The sequence below is a fragment of the Saimiri boliviensis genome, chromosome 2 (genome assembly GCF_048565385.1).
Source record: "Saimiri boliviensis isolate mSaiBol1 chromosome 2, mSaiBol1.pri, whole genome shotgun sequence".
NCBI lineage: Eukaryota > Metazoa > Chordata > Mammalia > Primates > Cebidae > Saimiri > Saimiri boliviensis.
The window spans coordinates 40700415-40717448 of record NC_133450.1 but is presented as its reverse complement, the minus strand read 5'-3'; the positions used below and the strand labels follow the sequence as shown (position 1 = coordinate 40717448).

At 37.4% G+C, this 17034-nt stretch overlaps 1 protein-coding gene across 1 annotated transcript in view; it reads right to left on the bottom strand.

The window, feature by feature from the left end:
* KCNH5 (potassium voltage-gated channel subfamily H member 5) overlaps window positions 1–16576 on the bottom strand; it is a 398615-nt gene extending 382039 nt beyond the window's left edge. Inside the window, exon 1 of the mRNA XM_003924415.2 lies at window positions 16254–16576. Coding sequence (XP_003924464.1) covers window positions 16254–16326 — 73 coding nt within the window. The 5' untranslated portion in view covers window positions 16327–16576. The remainder of the gene's footprint in view (window positions 1–16253) is intronic.
* Between the last annotated feature and the right edge of the window lie 458 nt (window positions 16577–17034).

The following is a 17034-nucleotide window of genomic DNA, read 5'->3' as shown; positions in this document are numbered from 1 at the left end:
TGGCAACTAGAGCACATGTTCCTTAAATTCTAATTCTTGACTAAAGTAATTGCAAATTTAAACTCTTCCTAGTGGAAATTATGCTACTTTTTTTTTTTTTTTTTTTTTGCCTTAGATGGAAAAGTAGGAAGGCTAAGAATGAAGGATAAGTCCTAAAGCAACTCACTGCAGAAGAACTAACTCTTCCTGTTAGATTGGAAGCAGAGTTGTTTGGGGAGAAGAACACAGAAGTTAGAATCAAAAGTGGGTAATTAAGACTTGGCCTTTCTCTTCAATCCCATTTTTCAAAATATCTACATTTTACCCAATAATATAGAATACGGATAATTCAAGTATTTGCCAGGTATACCCTAAAAGTATTTACTCACACAATCAGACCTAACAACCCAAAGAGATTTTTTCAAACCAACTTAAAGTTTTAGACTAAAAGATCGTCTAGGAAATATGCTCTCGATCTTTATGCTTGAAGTTGAAGTCCAGTAATTGAGACCATCGAAGAGTTGAGTCACTGGACTGTGATCACCAGACTTTACCTCAAGGCCTTAATTTTAACTATATGCACTCTGAGTTTATGGAGGAAAAACATGGAAACTGCTTCTACCACTTATGAATGTTTTATAAAACCATAGTTAAGTACACATGGTGCTAAGTCTACTTTATATAAGATGTTATCAAGTGGTAAACACTTCTAACAATCAATATACCGCAAGGAGCCCTGACCCAAATATTCTCCCAGCACTTGGATCCTTTCTCCACACTACCCAGTAAGTTTCTGTGAAACCGCTGGGGAGTTTTAATTAGGCTATTGAGTACCTAATATATAAACTGGTGATAGTAATACCTACCATTCTGGGTAGTTATGGAGACTAAATAAAGTAAGCAGTCTTTATAAACTATTAGAGCAAAAAGTATTTATAAGCTATTATTATTATGTACAAGATCGTGTTACTGGGTCATTTATGCAGTGGTAGTTTGGTATGTGTGTGGCAGGGAAGATGTATGTATCTATGTAAGAACCTAGAAAAAATAAACTGTTAAATGTTGACCCTGCAAACCAAAACCTATAAAATTATATTTATCCCTGAGAACTAAACTACAGAATAAAATTAATGAGAAAAAATGAAAAATAAAAATGAGAGGGAGATAGATTTTTTAATTAAAGCTAAATTAGATAGAATTGCTGAATATTAACTATCCAGAAGCTTCTTTTTAAAATTTCTCTATTTGTTCAATGAAACACTCTGTTTATGAAATATTCATATAACTATTGCATTTCCCTGTAGTCATGAAAATTCTTATTTCAACAAATGAAAAATATATTATTAATAAATATTAAGAACAGAATAGCAAATTAATTAAAATTGCTTCCCAGAAAATTTTAATTTCCTTTAGCTTTAAAACATGTTGGGGAAAAGAAATCTGATTACAGAGGAATAACTTCTTTGCAAAGCAAATGAGTTACAAATCTAGAAAGTGAGAGAATCTAGAAGTTTTGGAAACATGATGCCTTTAAAGAAATTGCCCAGAATCTCAGTGACCATCACCATTCTTAACCACCAGTCTTGACAGGGAAACCAATTCTGGTTTGTCCTCACACCTCTTAGAGGAACTTGAGCCATTAATTCTGGAAAATTGAACTTTCCTTGAGATTCAGATTGTTTCAGTCCCTAAAAATGTTTACAAACATTCCATCTCCAAATGGATCAAACACACAATATGGTCCTCTACGAGGTGCCTAAGAATCAGGGCATTATCCCCACCAGGAGGCAAGGATTTCAGAGGCTGTAATTCCACATCAGCAGATTCTGGAATGCATCTACAAGGGGCTAAGACTTGAAAACAATCCATTATATTCATTCAATACCATGCAGTATCCTATCAGAGGTGAACATAAAATAAAGCAAGCACTTTTTCTTCAAGGCTTAGAAGGTTAAAAATGAATCAAAGACCCTTCATTCCAAATGGCTCCCTAGGGATTATTCCCAGTGTTTCGCAATCTTGACCGCACAGTTGATTGGAATGGAAGTTGAGGGAGCTTGGAAGGAACACAGGAGTTATTCATCCCAGTCCCTGCACCCCAAAGATTGTTTTAATTGGTCTTGAGTGGAACCCAGGCATGGATATTTATTGTTAAATCTTTCAGGTAGTTTTAATGTGCCGCCAGGGTGGAGAAGCACTAATCCAGTGCAATAATTCCTAAATACTGGCAGCTGCAATAGAATCTTGTCACGAACGTCAAAAATAGAGATTGCTAAATTCTAATGCAGATGCTCTGAATTGACTCCCTCAGAGGTGAATATAAAAAATACAGACATAGAGGTAAGTCTCATGCTCAGCCAAGTCTGGCACACTTTGATCCAGTGCCTTGCTACTCAAAATATGGACCAGCATCACCTGGTAGTTTATTGACAATGTAGAATCTGGGACCCACCCCAGACTTTGAGTCAGAGCCTGCATTTTAACAAGATCCTCAAGTGACTCCAGAATGTACCCATCTTCTGCATCTTTTTCTTTTATGGATGGGAAAACAGACCAGAAAATTTAAAGGACTCATCCAATATAGGAGAAGAGTATCTGGTAAAGGAAAAGACAGAACCAGACCTCCTTTCTATTCCATCAGTCTATATTTCTCAACTGCTGTTAATGCTTTTGTTTTGTTTTAATATAAGGAGGCACTTCCTCTTTATAGAGCAATTTCTTCGGACAATAGGAAAATAACTAGACTTAGGTTAATACTACTACTTATTAATCCCATTCCTAAAGGCGATCATACACAAATCATGGGATCAATAATCCTGGCTGATAAACAACTCTGGGCAAAGAAAGGTTATATTCAGTCAATAAAGGCAATATAAAAGTATTTGGGATGTTTCCTCTCTTTCTATAGCAATTCCAGCAGGGAAAAAATGGAGGCTCTGAGCTGCTCCAACATGATTAGACTGGTTTTTGGGTTTTTTTCTGTTTTGTTTTTATGACAGTCATATCCTTCTTGGATCCAGATGTCTTGTGTACATTAACAATGGTGGTGGGGAGGGGAAGGAAATGGGAGAAATCAAAGGATATACGCTTGCAGTTATATAGGATTAGAGACCTAATGCACAACATGAGGACCACAGTTACTAATATTATACTTAATAATATTGTACTGTATGCTGAAAATTTGCTAAGAGAGATTTTATCTCTTACCACACACACAGAAATGGGTAAATACGAAAGATGATGAATAGGTTAATTTGCTGGACTGTATAATCATTTCACCATTTATATGTATATCAAAACAACATTATGTACCTTAAATATATACAATTTTTAAGACGTGTAGGAAAAAAAGAGTGGAACACCTTTTTTTAGGGAGTTAACCCTCTGACTCCCTCTCCTTTTTACCTTTCTATGCAAATTACTCCCAGAGAGAAGTATTTCAGAGGCCTAGCAGTGTTGAGATATTTTAAGAAATGATAAGACACACAAATTTAGAGTACTGGGGAGGAAAGAAAATGGAGTGGAGTTGAGAAGAAAAAGGGCTTCACCAAAAACAACAACAATTTTCACTAGTGTATAGTTTTGCCAAGCTCCAGGGCAGTGTCTGAAGAAAGCGAACTGCGTTTTTTCCCGATTGTATTCATGTAACTCTAACTTTAGAGAAGCATACCACCCAGAAACCATGGCTGTCACTCAAAGCCCTCAAGCCCTGGACACAGAGCTCCTCCAATAGAAGCAAAGGGCAAGCAAGCCAAGAAACCCAGATGAGGGCTATTTCAAGCTGTTCTTCCAGATCACCGGGGCTTCGGTGAGGAGGGATCAGAGTGCAGGCAGTCACAGCTCCCACCCTCCACAGTGCTCTCATTCAAAGAACATACATTCCAAAACTTGATGCCTAAGAAGGAAAATCTGAAGCAAAGGAACCCAATAAAACCCATGTAGCAATCACTAACTTTCTCTAAAAGGAGGTGAAGAGGCCTTTTCAACAATGCTCACTGTCAAATATTTATGATAAAGTTAGGTTTGGTTTGGGGTTTGGTTTTATTCAAAAGTTTAGTTTCTTAATCCATATCAGTCTCTTACCAAAATCTGAAACTATATGTTTCTAATCCACAAGAGCAACCAGACTGTCCAAGCTAACTACCTGGCTCTTTTCTGAACTCTGCAAGTGGAACGTGGAAATCTGTAGACATTTTTGAGCTAAGCTGTCTTTGGCTGCATTCTTCTTTTCTTCATGGGAAAGAAAAGGAAGCTAAATGACAGTGATGATGCAGATGGTCTTTAGAGTTTCATTCCAAGCATGGCCTTCCTCCAGTTTCCCCCATCACAAGGATATCTTCCCTACCACCATCTGCATGCAGATGCTTAAGCCAAAACCTTGGGAGTCATCCTTCACACCTCCTCATCCATGTCATCCAATCCATTACTAGATCCCAATAACTCTACCAACAAAACATATCTGATGCATCCATTTCTCTCCATCTCCACTACTACCATCCCAGGCCAGACCACCATCATATCTTGTTTGGACTGTTGCCCATAGACCAGACCTAGCTGGTCTCCCACTCTTGCTCCTCCTTCCTTCAACCGTTACAAAAGTAGCATTTGGGACCATGAGATTTTTCCACTGCGCTAGGAATAAAACACAAAATCTTTCCCCTGCATAGTTAGGCTCCGAACTGTCACTCACCCTTATCTACTGTCTTTCTTCTGGTTTCACCCAAGGCAATCCAGCTGCACTGGTCTTTAAGCTTCACAAACTTAGCCATTCATTTTCTTTTTCTCCTTAGGAATGTTTACATGTTTCCTCTTTACCCAAAATACTCTTCTTTCCACCTATCCTCTTGTTACCTCTCACTTTAGGTATGAATTTAACACTACTTCCTTAGAAAGGCCTCCCAATCAGAATTAGATCCTGTTACACATGATCATAACACCCTCCCCTTTTTATCCAAAATGCTTACCACAATTTGTAATTACATATTTGATGTGGGCTTGGGGAATGCCTGCCTCTCCTACCAGACTCTGAGTTCCACGAGGTCAGGACTACGTCTGTTTGTTCATTACTGTACACCCACAAATGTTTTATGACTATATCAAATAAAAAATTCTGATTCCTATTTAAAGTCATACGGTCAGTCAATAAACAGTTACAAAGCAATGCTTGGACATTGTTAAGAATGTAGATAAGGATCATGGCAGGTTTTTTTCTTTTTTTTTTTTTTTTTTTTTTTTCAAGAAATTGACAATAAGTTTTAAAAGGCAGGGTGGGGCAGGGGGACAGGTGTTGCCAAGCAGATTTTCCCCGTACTTTGAATGGCATCTGGAAACTTGTGAATTTAAATCACACAGTCTATATTATTTTTTAAATGTGTCTTCTGGATGACTGATATCTATAGATCTATTTACATTTCATAAAACAATAATAGTGGAACAATCTGAAGCATATATAGTAATTGTATTTGGGTTAAATAAAATCTTGGGACAAATGGCTAAACAAAAGCATAAATTATGTGTATGTCATGTCCACATCCACAATGTCGATTTTTGGTAGGTGCACCATCCATTTCTATGTCAATGACAGAATATAAGGCTGGTCTGTTTCATGTCCTTACAAAATACACCTTTATCCTGCAACAATCCTCTAGCAAATAGCAAGTGTGCAGACATGCTTTGTACCTGCCACAATGACACTAATTATTACACAATGATATTGGCAACATTAAGCAGACCATCACTGTGGGAGTTTGAAATATGCAAAAAATATCCGTTAATTTATTCAAACTTGTTCAGCTGCCATCATAGATAAAAATATGCTTCTACTTTCTCTCTCCTTCACTATCAAAGGTACATTTTTAAGTTTCTATGTTTCTTTGATGGCATTAACTTCATTTTTTCACCTAGCCAAAGTGGTTCAAAATGTATGCGATATTTTAACATATATTTCTGAAATTCTAGTGGTAGGCATAAGAGCAACCTTGTTATTTTAAAAAAATTATCCACAAAATGTTCAACAATTCAATGTTTCTACTTTTAATAGTTGGTGTTTTGTTCATGAATGAGTTTCTAAAACATAAAACTGGTCAGAATCATTAGAAGCAAAGTATAACTGCAACAATAACCTATTTGATTCATAGCCTCATAATACAACAGAAAACTTTTACCCTGATACATTAAAATTTTCCTAAATTTTACAATAATGAAATTTCTTAAAATATCTGAAGCCATAAGACTTATACTAGTTATATAATCTTGGGGAATAAAAGCTAAATCAGTCAAGATGTATTTATAAGTGAAACAAAAATATATATTTAATATTCAAGCATCATTTTTAATCCTTAAATACTTTTGCAAATGGACTGCATCTTTTCTGAAGAGATTATATATTTTCTTTGAAGTTACCCTTTTACGGCAATTAAACTCTAATGGCAAGATAACTGATGAAAAACCTCAATTAAAAAGCTAGTCCAACCTGCACACGTGACAGAAAAACAGAAGGAGGCTTTTCTGAATGCATTCGCAATCCATTTAATTTTCTAAAGCTTTCTCCTATATTTTTTTAAAATTTCTACTCTCTATGCAGCAGGAGTTAATTGTTTTAAGAAAAAGATACAGAGCTACAAATTCAATTCATTTCTCTTCTCTGGCCAGATTTCACTAAACTGGTTATAAGAAGATATTGATGTTTCTGCTTTATTCCTCAGTTTCTCCAAGAATTATCAGGTAGTGGAGTAAACAGAACTGATACTTATTTTGCTCTAGGCAGTAGGTTTTTGTTGGGAAGTGGGGATGGACAGGGGTGGGTTGTTTGGTTTTGGTTTTGGTATTCTCTCCAAAGTAAGCCCTTAGTAAATTAAACTCAAATGCTTTTAAGCCCAGATCCCCCTGTTTCTGCTGGGAAACTCCCAACTATTTCTTGCTCTCTTCAGGTTAAAAAAATAAATAAATAAATAAAAATAAATAAATAAATCTCCCCTACCTTACCTTGTCTAGAGAACATATTAAAAAGTGAACAGGTAGTAAGTCCTTACTATGACAAGGCACAGAGGGAGATCTGCTCATCTGAGACTTCACCAAATCTTCTCAGCAACCCAACAAGGTAGATGTCCCAATTCTGGAGAGCCTCGGTGTGTCACCCAGAGTAAAGCCTAGACAGGGGTCTGTGCTGTCAAGAACCCAACACCTTTGCTCTTTCCATCCCAGCACTGTGCCTGAGAGCGCAGTTGAGAGCACTGCTCTGTGAGCCTTGGAAACACCCTCATAGAGTTCCAGAAGGATTACCTTGAGGATGGCTGCTCTAGTAGAGACAGAACTTGCTTTAGGAATGACCAAGGGGAATGTATTACACATTCCATTCCTCCTTCTTGGAGACCTTTTGTTTCTGAGCTCAGTTAACAAGGCAACTCTTTCCTTTTGACCTGCAGTTCTTTCTTTGGTCCATCATAGTTAGACACATAGGCTGCATACAATGTCAGTTATGGACATGCTCCGTGCCTTAAGATGAGTCAGTGTAGTAAACAGGCATGAATGAACTCACTCTGCACACAGCACTTACAGGAGACACAAAAGAAAGCTAAGGATTGATAATCCAGCTGGAAAGTAAAACTAATGTTATACTGAATGGAAAGTCAAAGATGACCCTAACATTTCTAGATTCAAAACAAAAATACCAAAGACACTTTGGATAGAAATGGAGATACCGGGGGGGGGGGGGGGGGAGTCAATCTGAGGCCAAAAGCAAATAAATTCTATTCAGCCCACAGTGAGTTTTAGGCGACTTTTGAGGAGTACAAGGAAAGAAATCTTGTATACCATTGGAAACAAGACCTGCAGCACAGAGAAGATAAAGTTTAAATTATGGCAGAAGACAAACTTTCCCTGAAAGGTAGGATGGAGGTATAAGAAAGAAAGTTGGAGGGAGAACTTGTGTGACTACTCCTCCAGGAAGGAAAAGTCGAGCAGAAAGGAGGAGAAGAACAAAGGGGAACTGAGTAGAAAGGGCAGCAGAGTGTGTAAACTCCTGACAGCTAAAAGATGAATGGTGGAGAGGGTAAGCAAGTATAGCTGCGAACCCTGCAAAGCCAGAAAAAATATGGACCAAGAAAAGATCTTAAGATTTACAAGAAGAATGCACACTTGTAATTTTCTAGGAATTGTTCAGCATTACGGAGTAGAGAGAAATTAGTTGAAAAGAGGCGCAGAAGGAAATGGTGACTAAGAATTTAAAATATCAACTATAGATAGTGCATTCAAATATGTAAACAACTAAATGATAATAATAACTAATGGCATGATATAATGCTTATTATATGCCAGGCACTGTTCTCTGTACTTAGACGTATTGCCTAACTTAATCCTCACTCTAACCCCATAAACTAGGTATTATTATTACTATATTTTGTAGATAAGGAAACTAGGTACATCTAAGTTAAGTCATAGAGCTAGTAAGTATCAGAGCCAGGACTCTAATGCACGCCTCTAGAACCTAGTAAATAAGCACACTGCTCTTTACAGAAAAAACAGGAGAAACATTGTTTTTGTCCTTGTGTTCATTATGAATCCAGTGCTAGATCCATGCCTAGCACATAGTAGGTACTCAATAAAATTCTGTCACATTGATGGATAACTAACTAGAAAGGGCATGAGAGCCAAGCAAAAGGACCAGCATTATATTTAGGAGTCTTTATTCTGAGACTCTTTAACCCCCATTGTAGAACCCCTCTATTTTTTTTTCAATGCTATGATTATATAAAAATAAACTCATTGTGCTTTCATTTGCCCTCAAATTAAAAAAAAAAATGCCAGGGACAAAAAGGGCTTAGAGAAAAGATCAGGAGAAAGGTTAACTTTTCCCCTTAATCCAAGTGAGTTGTTGAATTTTTAGATTTTTTAATATGGCAAGCTGAAGCTGGCCCTGCAGTCTCTAAAAATCTAAAACTCATTTCCTCTTCTGCTGGATACTGCACAGGGCTATAAGCTGCTCCCCAAGGCAAAACTCATTCAGAATATACTTAAGCAGGCTAGGATTGATTCCCAGAGATAAAACTCACCATCAATAACTCCTAACTGCAAAGTTGTTAAAATAATTTAGTTAGAATCTACAAATTTTTAAGCAGTTCTTTCTGGTATAAAAGAGTCTGGCTTTCAAGCTCTTGATGATTAAAGTTAAAATGGTAGACATATTTCAGCTGTACCTCAATTTGGAATAGGAAATGAGCAAGGGATCCATTTCATATTCCTTTCCCATCCTCTCAGAACACCCTCCGATTTACCCTATGCAGTGTGGTTTCTGTTTTCAGATATATGCATTGATTAACTAAATAGTTTTAACTATGTAATTACTTATTCAAGCTCACTTAATAGATTTAATCAGCATTGGCTTGGGGGAAAAATTAATTATGGTCTTGGTTACTTTAGGAGACTAAAATCAAAAAAAGCATATATTCAACGAATACTTACTGCTGTGTGCCCTGTACAGGGGAGAACAGAATTGTCTTTTTAAGATATGACCCATATCCTCAAGGAGCTTAGTTCACATACCAAAATTTTCATGACTTCCCAATTACATGTCCTTACATCTACAAACTGTTATGATTGTGCACATAAGCTCGGACCTCAAATTGCATCTCTTTTGAGGTCCACATGAGTTTGTACTCAATAGTTATATTTTTGTAATGGGATCAGATCCAAAAGGAAAGAGAAATCTATTTGCAATAACATTTCAAATAGCTTTCTAGCCATTCTTTCTTTCTAAATTACTGTGCTCATTAATTTTCTTCTTTTTCTTTTTGGCAACTTAATATATCACAAAACTACTATCTATAAACATGTCTATTTACTAGGTAATAATATCCACATATAACCAAATATTTACTAGGTAATAATATCCACATATAACCAAATATTAAAATGATATCTAAAATACACACTGATTTATGTGACAATAGTTACTACTGCCTCCATTTAATCGACTATATTTAAAGAGTCTTTCTAATATACAACTTCTATATTATATTTTTAAATGATAAAAAAAGTTGTGTCATGTATTATTAAGCTATTTAATGAAAAATGCTGAGGAATCTTTTTAATTCTGCTTTGCTATTGGTAAAAGAACTTGTTTTATAAATATCCATTTCTAGAACACATCAACACTACTTTCTTTGACCTCAATTTCCACAACAATAATTGCCACTGGTTTTGGATTGTGATTTGTTATTCATGTTTATCTGATTCACAACACATCTCTTTTATTTATAAAAGTACTTTAAGGCATATTTCAATTTTTCCCATTAAAACCAATTTTGTGTGGAACATTTCAAAGCATCTCTTGATATATGCTTTCTAATCCTACCGAAAAAAAAAAGAATTGCCTTAAACCAAAATTCAGATTTACCAACTAACAGGAAACAAAACCTCTTAAAACAGTCTATCCTCAATCCCGTGTTTTTTTGGAGTTTGATCATTTGAAGAACTTTAAAAATAATGTTTAATAATTTTAAATAATTTAGGTTTGTATTTTATTTTTTAAATTTGGGTTAAAAACAAAATACTGGAATCACACAACATCCAGAGGAAGTAACTACAAATTTGTAAACTATCTTTTGATAAAATTAAAGCACTGTTATGGACTGATTCTACGTCACCAATTCAATATAAATTATATAAAGATGTCTCATAGGAAAAACTCTGTTGAAGTGGGAAATACGTAGTCTCCTTCTGAGTATGAAGCACTATGAAGTTGAGCATGAAGTTTCTGCAAGACTTTATATTTCATATACGACGGTATGTATACGAAACGCTAAAATTGTATATCACAATAAAATTTTGCTTATGTGCTAAAGAAAATGCTCTATTAGTCTAAAATTTATTTAAATCCATTTATTTACAGAAAGAATTTTTATTAGTATCACATTCGTGTAGTTATAAAATGTTGATCACTATCAACTAAAATAAATTTTAATAATTAATATAATACCTTTTTTTAATTTAACTTTCCTGCATGTCCTATATTTTTAGATATTTTCTTCTAAGAGGACCAACTAACTACATTGACTCCCTCCCAGTCAAATTTGGGGGCGTGAGCAAGTTGCGGGAAGCGGGAGGAGAGAGAACAGAAAAAGAGAAAAACATTAACTACTTGGTTCACCTGTGACAGAACCCAGAGTGACCTCTTGTGGTAAATACTAACTACAGTACTTTGGTGAACAATATCACCTTTCCCTGGGCTACACTCTGAAGAATGCAGAAGCATTGTTCCATCAAGCTAAGAAACGTGGCTGTGACTCACAAGGAAAGAAAAAGATAAACAGTGACTAAACTAAAGGCTTTCTTTAGGAAATCTACTCAGTCGCCATACATTAAAATAATCATAGCTACTCCCTTCTATTAAAAATAGTGTTTATATGATCCTTTTAGTAGGTCAGTTACAAGGTGGCTAGGTAGATGGATTTCTTACACATCCTACTTCTGGAATCAAGCAAAGGACAGATGAAAACAGGAAGACAACAGTATCTTGGAATAAGCAGCCCTCTATCAGCAATGTGCTGCATTCATTACATAACAGAGTGTGGGAATCTAAGGCAAGGGACAATCTTGTGGCTTATTTATAAATATAAGTTAGGAAGTGGTCAGTATAATTTCAACCTCTTTGATATTTTAAATGTTAAAGAGGTACATTATAAGACCTGAGTAAACCAATGCTTCAAAAACACTGTGTGGTTTTATCAATATTTCCTGAAGAGTGTCTTAAATGTTAAAGAAAACCTTTCAAGAAAAAATGTCAATAACTTTATAACAACAACAACCAAAATAAAGTTCATTTGTTTTTCATCATTTCTTTCAAATTGGCTAATTTTAAAAGTTATCATTCCTTTTGTGTTCTGTGTATAGATCACTAGTTCGGTTTCCTCTCTTACAGGTTTCTTTTAAGACCTCAGTTTGTACAAATGTCAATTACAGCATGAAAATAATTTTGGAGTTTTCTACAAGTTAAGAGATAGTTGAGTATTTAAAAACGTGCTTGTGCAACCTAGCCAGCTCAAGCAGAATGAAAAATTGAGGATATTGAGCTTCTCCTTCTCAAAAGGTAAGTGGTTCATAAAATTCTACCTTCTCTATTTTCTCCTTTCCTGAACTCCTTTTTTCCCCAAAAAGAAAAACACTTCTCGTTTTCCACAAAACTGAAATAAACTTCCAATTTTTCATAATGCTTAAAATATTAAATAACAATAATTAATTTCTAGGTAAGGAATATTAATTTGTAGTTATAATTTTTCAAAATAGCAATCCAGTTTACTGTCACTCAAATGAATCATTTCTGCCTACTTATTAAGGAATTGAAGACAGTATATGAGTAAAGTGTGCTGCCCAAAGACAAAATCAAGTTGAAGGTCTTTGAAATATTTTTTGTCTTTTGAATCTAAATTTTAACCTAAAAGTCCTAAAAACAGTTACTTTCTTCCAGATACTTAACCTCTCTACTCACAAGTTTACTGCTCCCTAGAGCCCAATTTGGATTAATAGCTTGCATAAATAATTGAAATTTAAATAAAGGAAGGTATCCTAATAATGTTCTAGATACAAATCTAGTCTGTAAGCCCTTGGGGCAGGGGTCTTCTAGGAGACATTGCTCAGATGTGATGAACTCACCACACAGTCCTCAAACCTTCCTTACTAATGGCTTATTTTGATTGTACTAGCCAAAAATTTGTCTAAACAGTCCTACAGCATTTATACTTTAACCTTTACAACTTCTTAGAATAATAACACTATGTTTATTTACTAGAATCACATGCTAAGAATTATTATAATTCCTTTTGTCTAGAAATGATCTTATGTTTTATCCTGAAACTAAAAAGAGGAATTCCTTGCTTCTTTTGAGATTTGGCTATAAAATGTGTGTGTATCCATCCTACTCAGTAGCCCTCATTATTTATTTTATAGACTTTGAATCACCGGTAACAACATGTAATGCTCGCTCACAACAGACTGAGTCCACTAAATCAGGAAAATAAAAATCTAATCTCAAGAGGTGTGACATAATAGCAAATAGGTTATAGTGGCTACTCTGGAGCACAGAATACAATGCTGTTATTCTGGGAAAGTGCATCTAAAGAGTTTGGGGCTTTATTAGGAAATCCTTGGGTATAAAAGTGACATTCAAATATGCCACACTTCTTGCTCTTTTGTTCCACATCATCAAAAACGGTTCTGGTAAATTTGTAACTGGCTGAGATTTCAGGTCATTAGTGATATCCATGGACAAATAAATGCCTGACATTTTCTCTTTGTCTCCATTTCCCTTTCATGTCCCATAATCTCTCTCTCCCCCAACCCACCCTTTCTCTCTGCTCTGTGTGTTTTGTTTCCACATCTGTGTGTTGCTCCTTGTGTGCAAGAAAGAGAAAAAGAGTTTGCTTCCTCTGTGTCTGTAGGGTGGTGGACACACTTTAGACGAATCTCAAAATAGGAGAAGTAGGAAATTCCTCTTTTCAGTCTTCTGGATGGATACCTGACCATCTGAGTGTTCACCCATGTGCCTGTGTACTATCTGTGTATCTCTCAATATGTAGGTCTATGCTTAGCTGATTCTCACTATAAGGTTTGATCTTTTCCTAAGAAGAAAAGGACGTTGAATCAGAAAGAGCTTTTCTTGGGGTTCAGATAAAAAGACAATGCCAGCCTCTGTTTCTTCAATTGTTAAATAGATTGGGAGTGCTGGCTTCTATTCTTTCTCTTCCTACTAAAGCTCTGCCAAAACTTCACTTTCAATGTTGTTAAGCTAGGGAATAATGAAACCTTCAAAGTGACAAACTTGATCCACCTGTGAGAATCCTGAAGGGAATTTTCTATTAGTCTCAATTAAACAATTTCTTACGATAAATTTTTCTATTTCTCTTCCAAATCATATAGAAATGACAACTGCGGGATATTCCACCATGAATGTATAGACAATTTAATACCACAATTCTCAATTTCTGAGGTTCTTCCTACAAAAAGGTACGGAGACGTTTCAGTATTTATCACATACACCTGTTTATATACTTACTACAACTATCTAACACACTCCAAACAGTTCAGGGTCTTTGAGCAGTGGTATTGAAAGTTACCCATCAGCAATTAGAGGTGGCATGTAAGTGCCAGAACAGATAAATTTTCATTTGCACTTCGTTTTATCCAGGAAAGAAACATTTAACCAATGAAACAATTATGAACATGAAATGTAAAAAAAGATAAAATATTACTTTGAGTGGTAGATATAAAATGGAGGCAACAGAAACAGACATTTCTAAGCCACCTAAGGTAAAGCTTCATTTCATAATATATCTACAATTTGTAAAAATTCAAAAAACTATCTCATAGTTTCACAGCCTATATAAGAAGCTTCAACCAAAGTTGCTTCATCAGTAAAGTTTAGTCAAGGGATTCACATGTTCTTTCTCCTTATCAAACAGAGCAATCGTAAGTCTGGAGATTTGATTTTTTTAAGGCCTTCTCTGAAAAGTCCTCTCATAGACCAAACTGCGTGGAGTTGAAATAACCCAAGAGGATGAGAAAGCTGAAATAAGACATATACTTAACTAATTCCAATAACCCTTATATTTCTCCCAAACTGTTTTAAGAGTAACATCCTCTTGTATTACAGGTTTAGTATAATATTAATACAAGAAGGTAATGTATAAGTATAAAAATTACCTACCATTATGAATTTATATAACTCAAAAATATTACAGGTATTTAAAAGAATACTAAGCCAGACCCTATCAGCTATTTTTTCCAACCCAAATACAACACAACTGCTTTAGACTTGTATTGTTTCAGGCATTGGCCAAAATGAAGAAATAAAGTTTAAAACCTCAAATTAAAAACAAATACCAAGTCAGACATTTAGGGGAAATATTCTGAGACACTTAAATACAGTTAGTCTCAAAATGAGGGGAAATACTTGCAAGCATAGTCTTAAAAGAGATTCTAAGCTAAGAATTCGTATAATCTAATCTACCATTTAGGTAAGGATCGTTTATTTAATCATTTGTTATCACTTTAGCGTGACTCTGTCTTTCTGTGTGCCTCCAGCTAGGCAGGGAGACTCTTAAGAAGACGGGATGTGTATTAATTAGTTTCTTAATCCCAAGAAACCACAGAGTGTCTGTGGTATAAGGCACCCAAATAAATATTGTTTTATTGAATGAATAAACAAGGTACTGTGGAACTGCATAGAGTATTTCCATTGCTTTGTTCCAAGCTCTACTCTGCTCCATATACAGAAATGTCTTTCTCATTATTCTCCAAGCAAGAGATCTCAAAATGACAGCCTCTGAAGGAAAAACTTTAAAAGATATTCAACCTATCTTACTTATGAAATTTAAAATTATACAAAAGAATTAAAAACACGTAGAAAATGCAGATTTCAGTAAGATGTAAAGTTTATATGGTCTTAAAATGTGGAAATGTATAACCATTCGCATCCTGAATATCTTGAAGGAAATGAATGTATAAACGGATGGTATTTTAAAGACACATTAAGGCAAGAAAACATTAACGTCAGAAGCAAGGTAAGATGACATCTTTTTGAATTTTTTTCTAATTGCATTAAAAGCACAACAGCTACTGCTTCACTTCTAGGTTTCTAGTGTTCAAGTCAAACGAAATATATAGACCAATACACAATGAAAAACATAGCAAGAAGAAACTTTAAACACCAATTTGTCTACAGTAATTGCCTTCCCATTTTTCAGTCACTGAACTCTCTTTTTTAGGTTCCACGCCAACTACTCTCCCCAGCACAAAGCACCTTTCCCCGTGCCCATGAGGGCCAAAAGCCTTTCCAGAGATTTAAATCTTGTTAAGTAGCCACTTTTGCAGCCATTCCCAACTTGAGGGAAACCTTTCCACTGAGATTAACTCAGAATTTGGTCAGTCCCTGCTGCCCACTTTGGGAAAAAAATGTGGGAGACGGAAGAACAAGAAAAATAAAAGCAATACTCAACTGTATGCTCCAGATGTACCTACTACACCCTATCCAACCCCTTTCTTTCCTCCAGTTCTGGGCTCTGGACAGGTGGGAGGGGGTGAGTCAGGATGCAACTAACTTTCCTCCTCCACCTCATTGCCACCCCCACCCCCAAATCCAGCCCAACTGGTAACTGAAACCACCAGGTAAGACTGCCTGCATCCTCCTCCCCCCTTGGGAGAGGCATGGGATGGGGAGGACGGAGAGGGGCACTGGGGGGCGGGATGGAGGTGGGGGTGCTCTGAACTACAACTCTCCTTACCACTGGAGCGCCTGACGATGTTCTCCAAAAATGTGTTCTGCGGTGCCACCAGCCCTCTCTTGCCCCCCGGCATCCTGGGTGTGGAGAGCAGCGGCCAGGATCCGCGGCGGGGGAGGGGGGATGCAGGAAGAGAAGGTGGAGGAAGAGGAGGAAAAGGTGGAAGAGAAGATTGAGCCGAAAGAAGAGGGGGCGCGGCGGCGGCGGCGGGGTCCCCTGACTGTGTCTCCAGCCCGACCTGGATGAGCAGCTCTGGGGAGGAGGACCAGGCAGTTCATGGTAGTAGCGCTCCCCCGGCCGCCGCTGCCCAGACTGTGGCGGTGCCGCACACGGGGCTCGGGAACTGCAGGCTCCGCGGGGCACAGTGCGCCTGCGCCGCCCCCGCTGTCGCTGTCCCGCCGGTGCTGATGCCGAGGCTGCTGCTGAGGCTGCCACCGCGGCGGCCGGCGCCCGGGCGCGGGCTCCACATCTCTCCCCCTGCCCCGCGCCCCGGGCCGGGGGAGCGCAAGCGCAAACTCAAGCCCCCACTCCCCCAGGAGCCCCTCAGCTCACACCGAGCCCCCTTTCCTTTCCCGCGCCTCGGTCTCCGGGTCTCCTCGCCGCCCAGCGCAGCCCAACTTCTGCGGGGCTGTGCGCCTGGTGGTGGCTCCTCTCCCCGGAGACCGAGGCGAGCGCTCGCGGTCCAGTCGGGCCGGGGGAGTGGGAGAGGCGGGTGCCCGGGACAGCGGTGGCCAGTCGGAGGCTCACGTCTCGGCGTCTCCCGCTCGGGGCCGGGGCCGGGCTG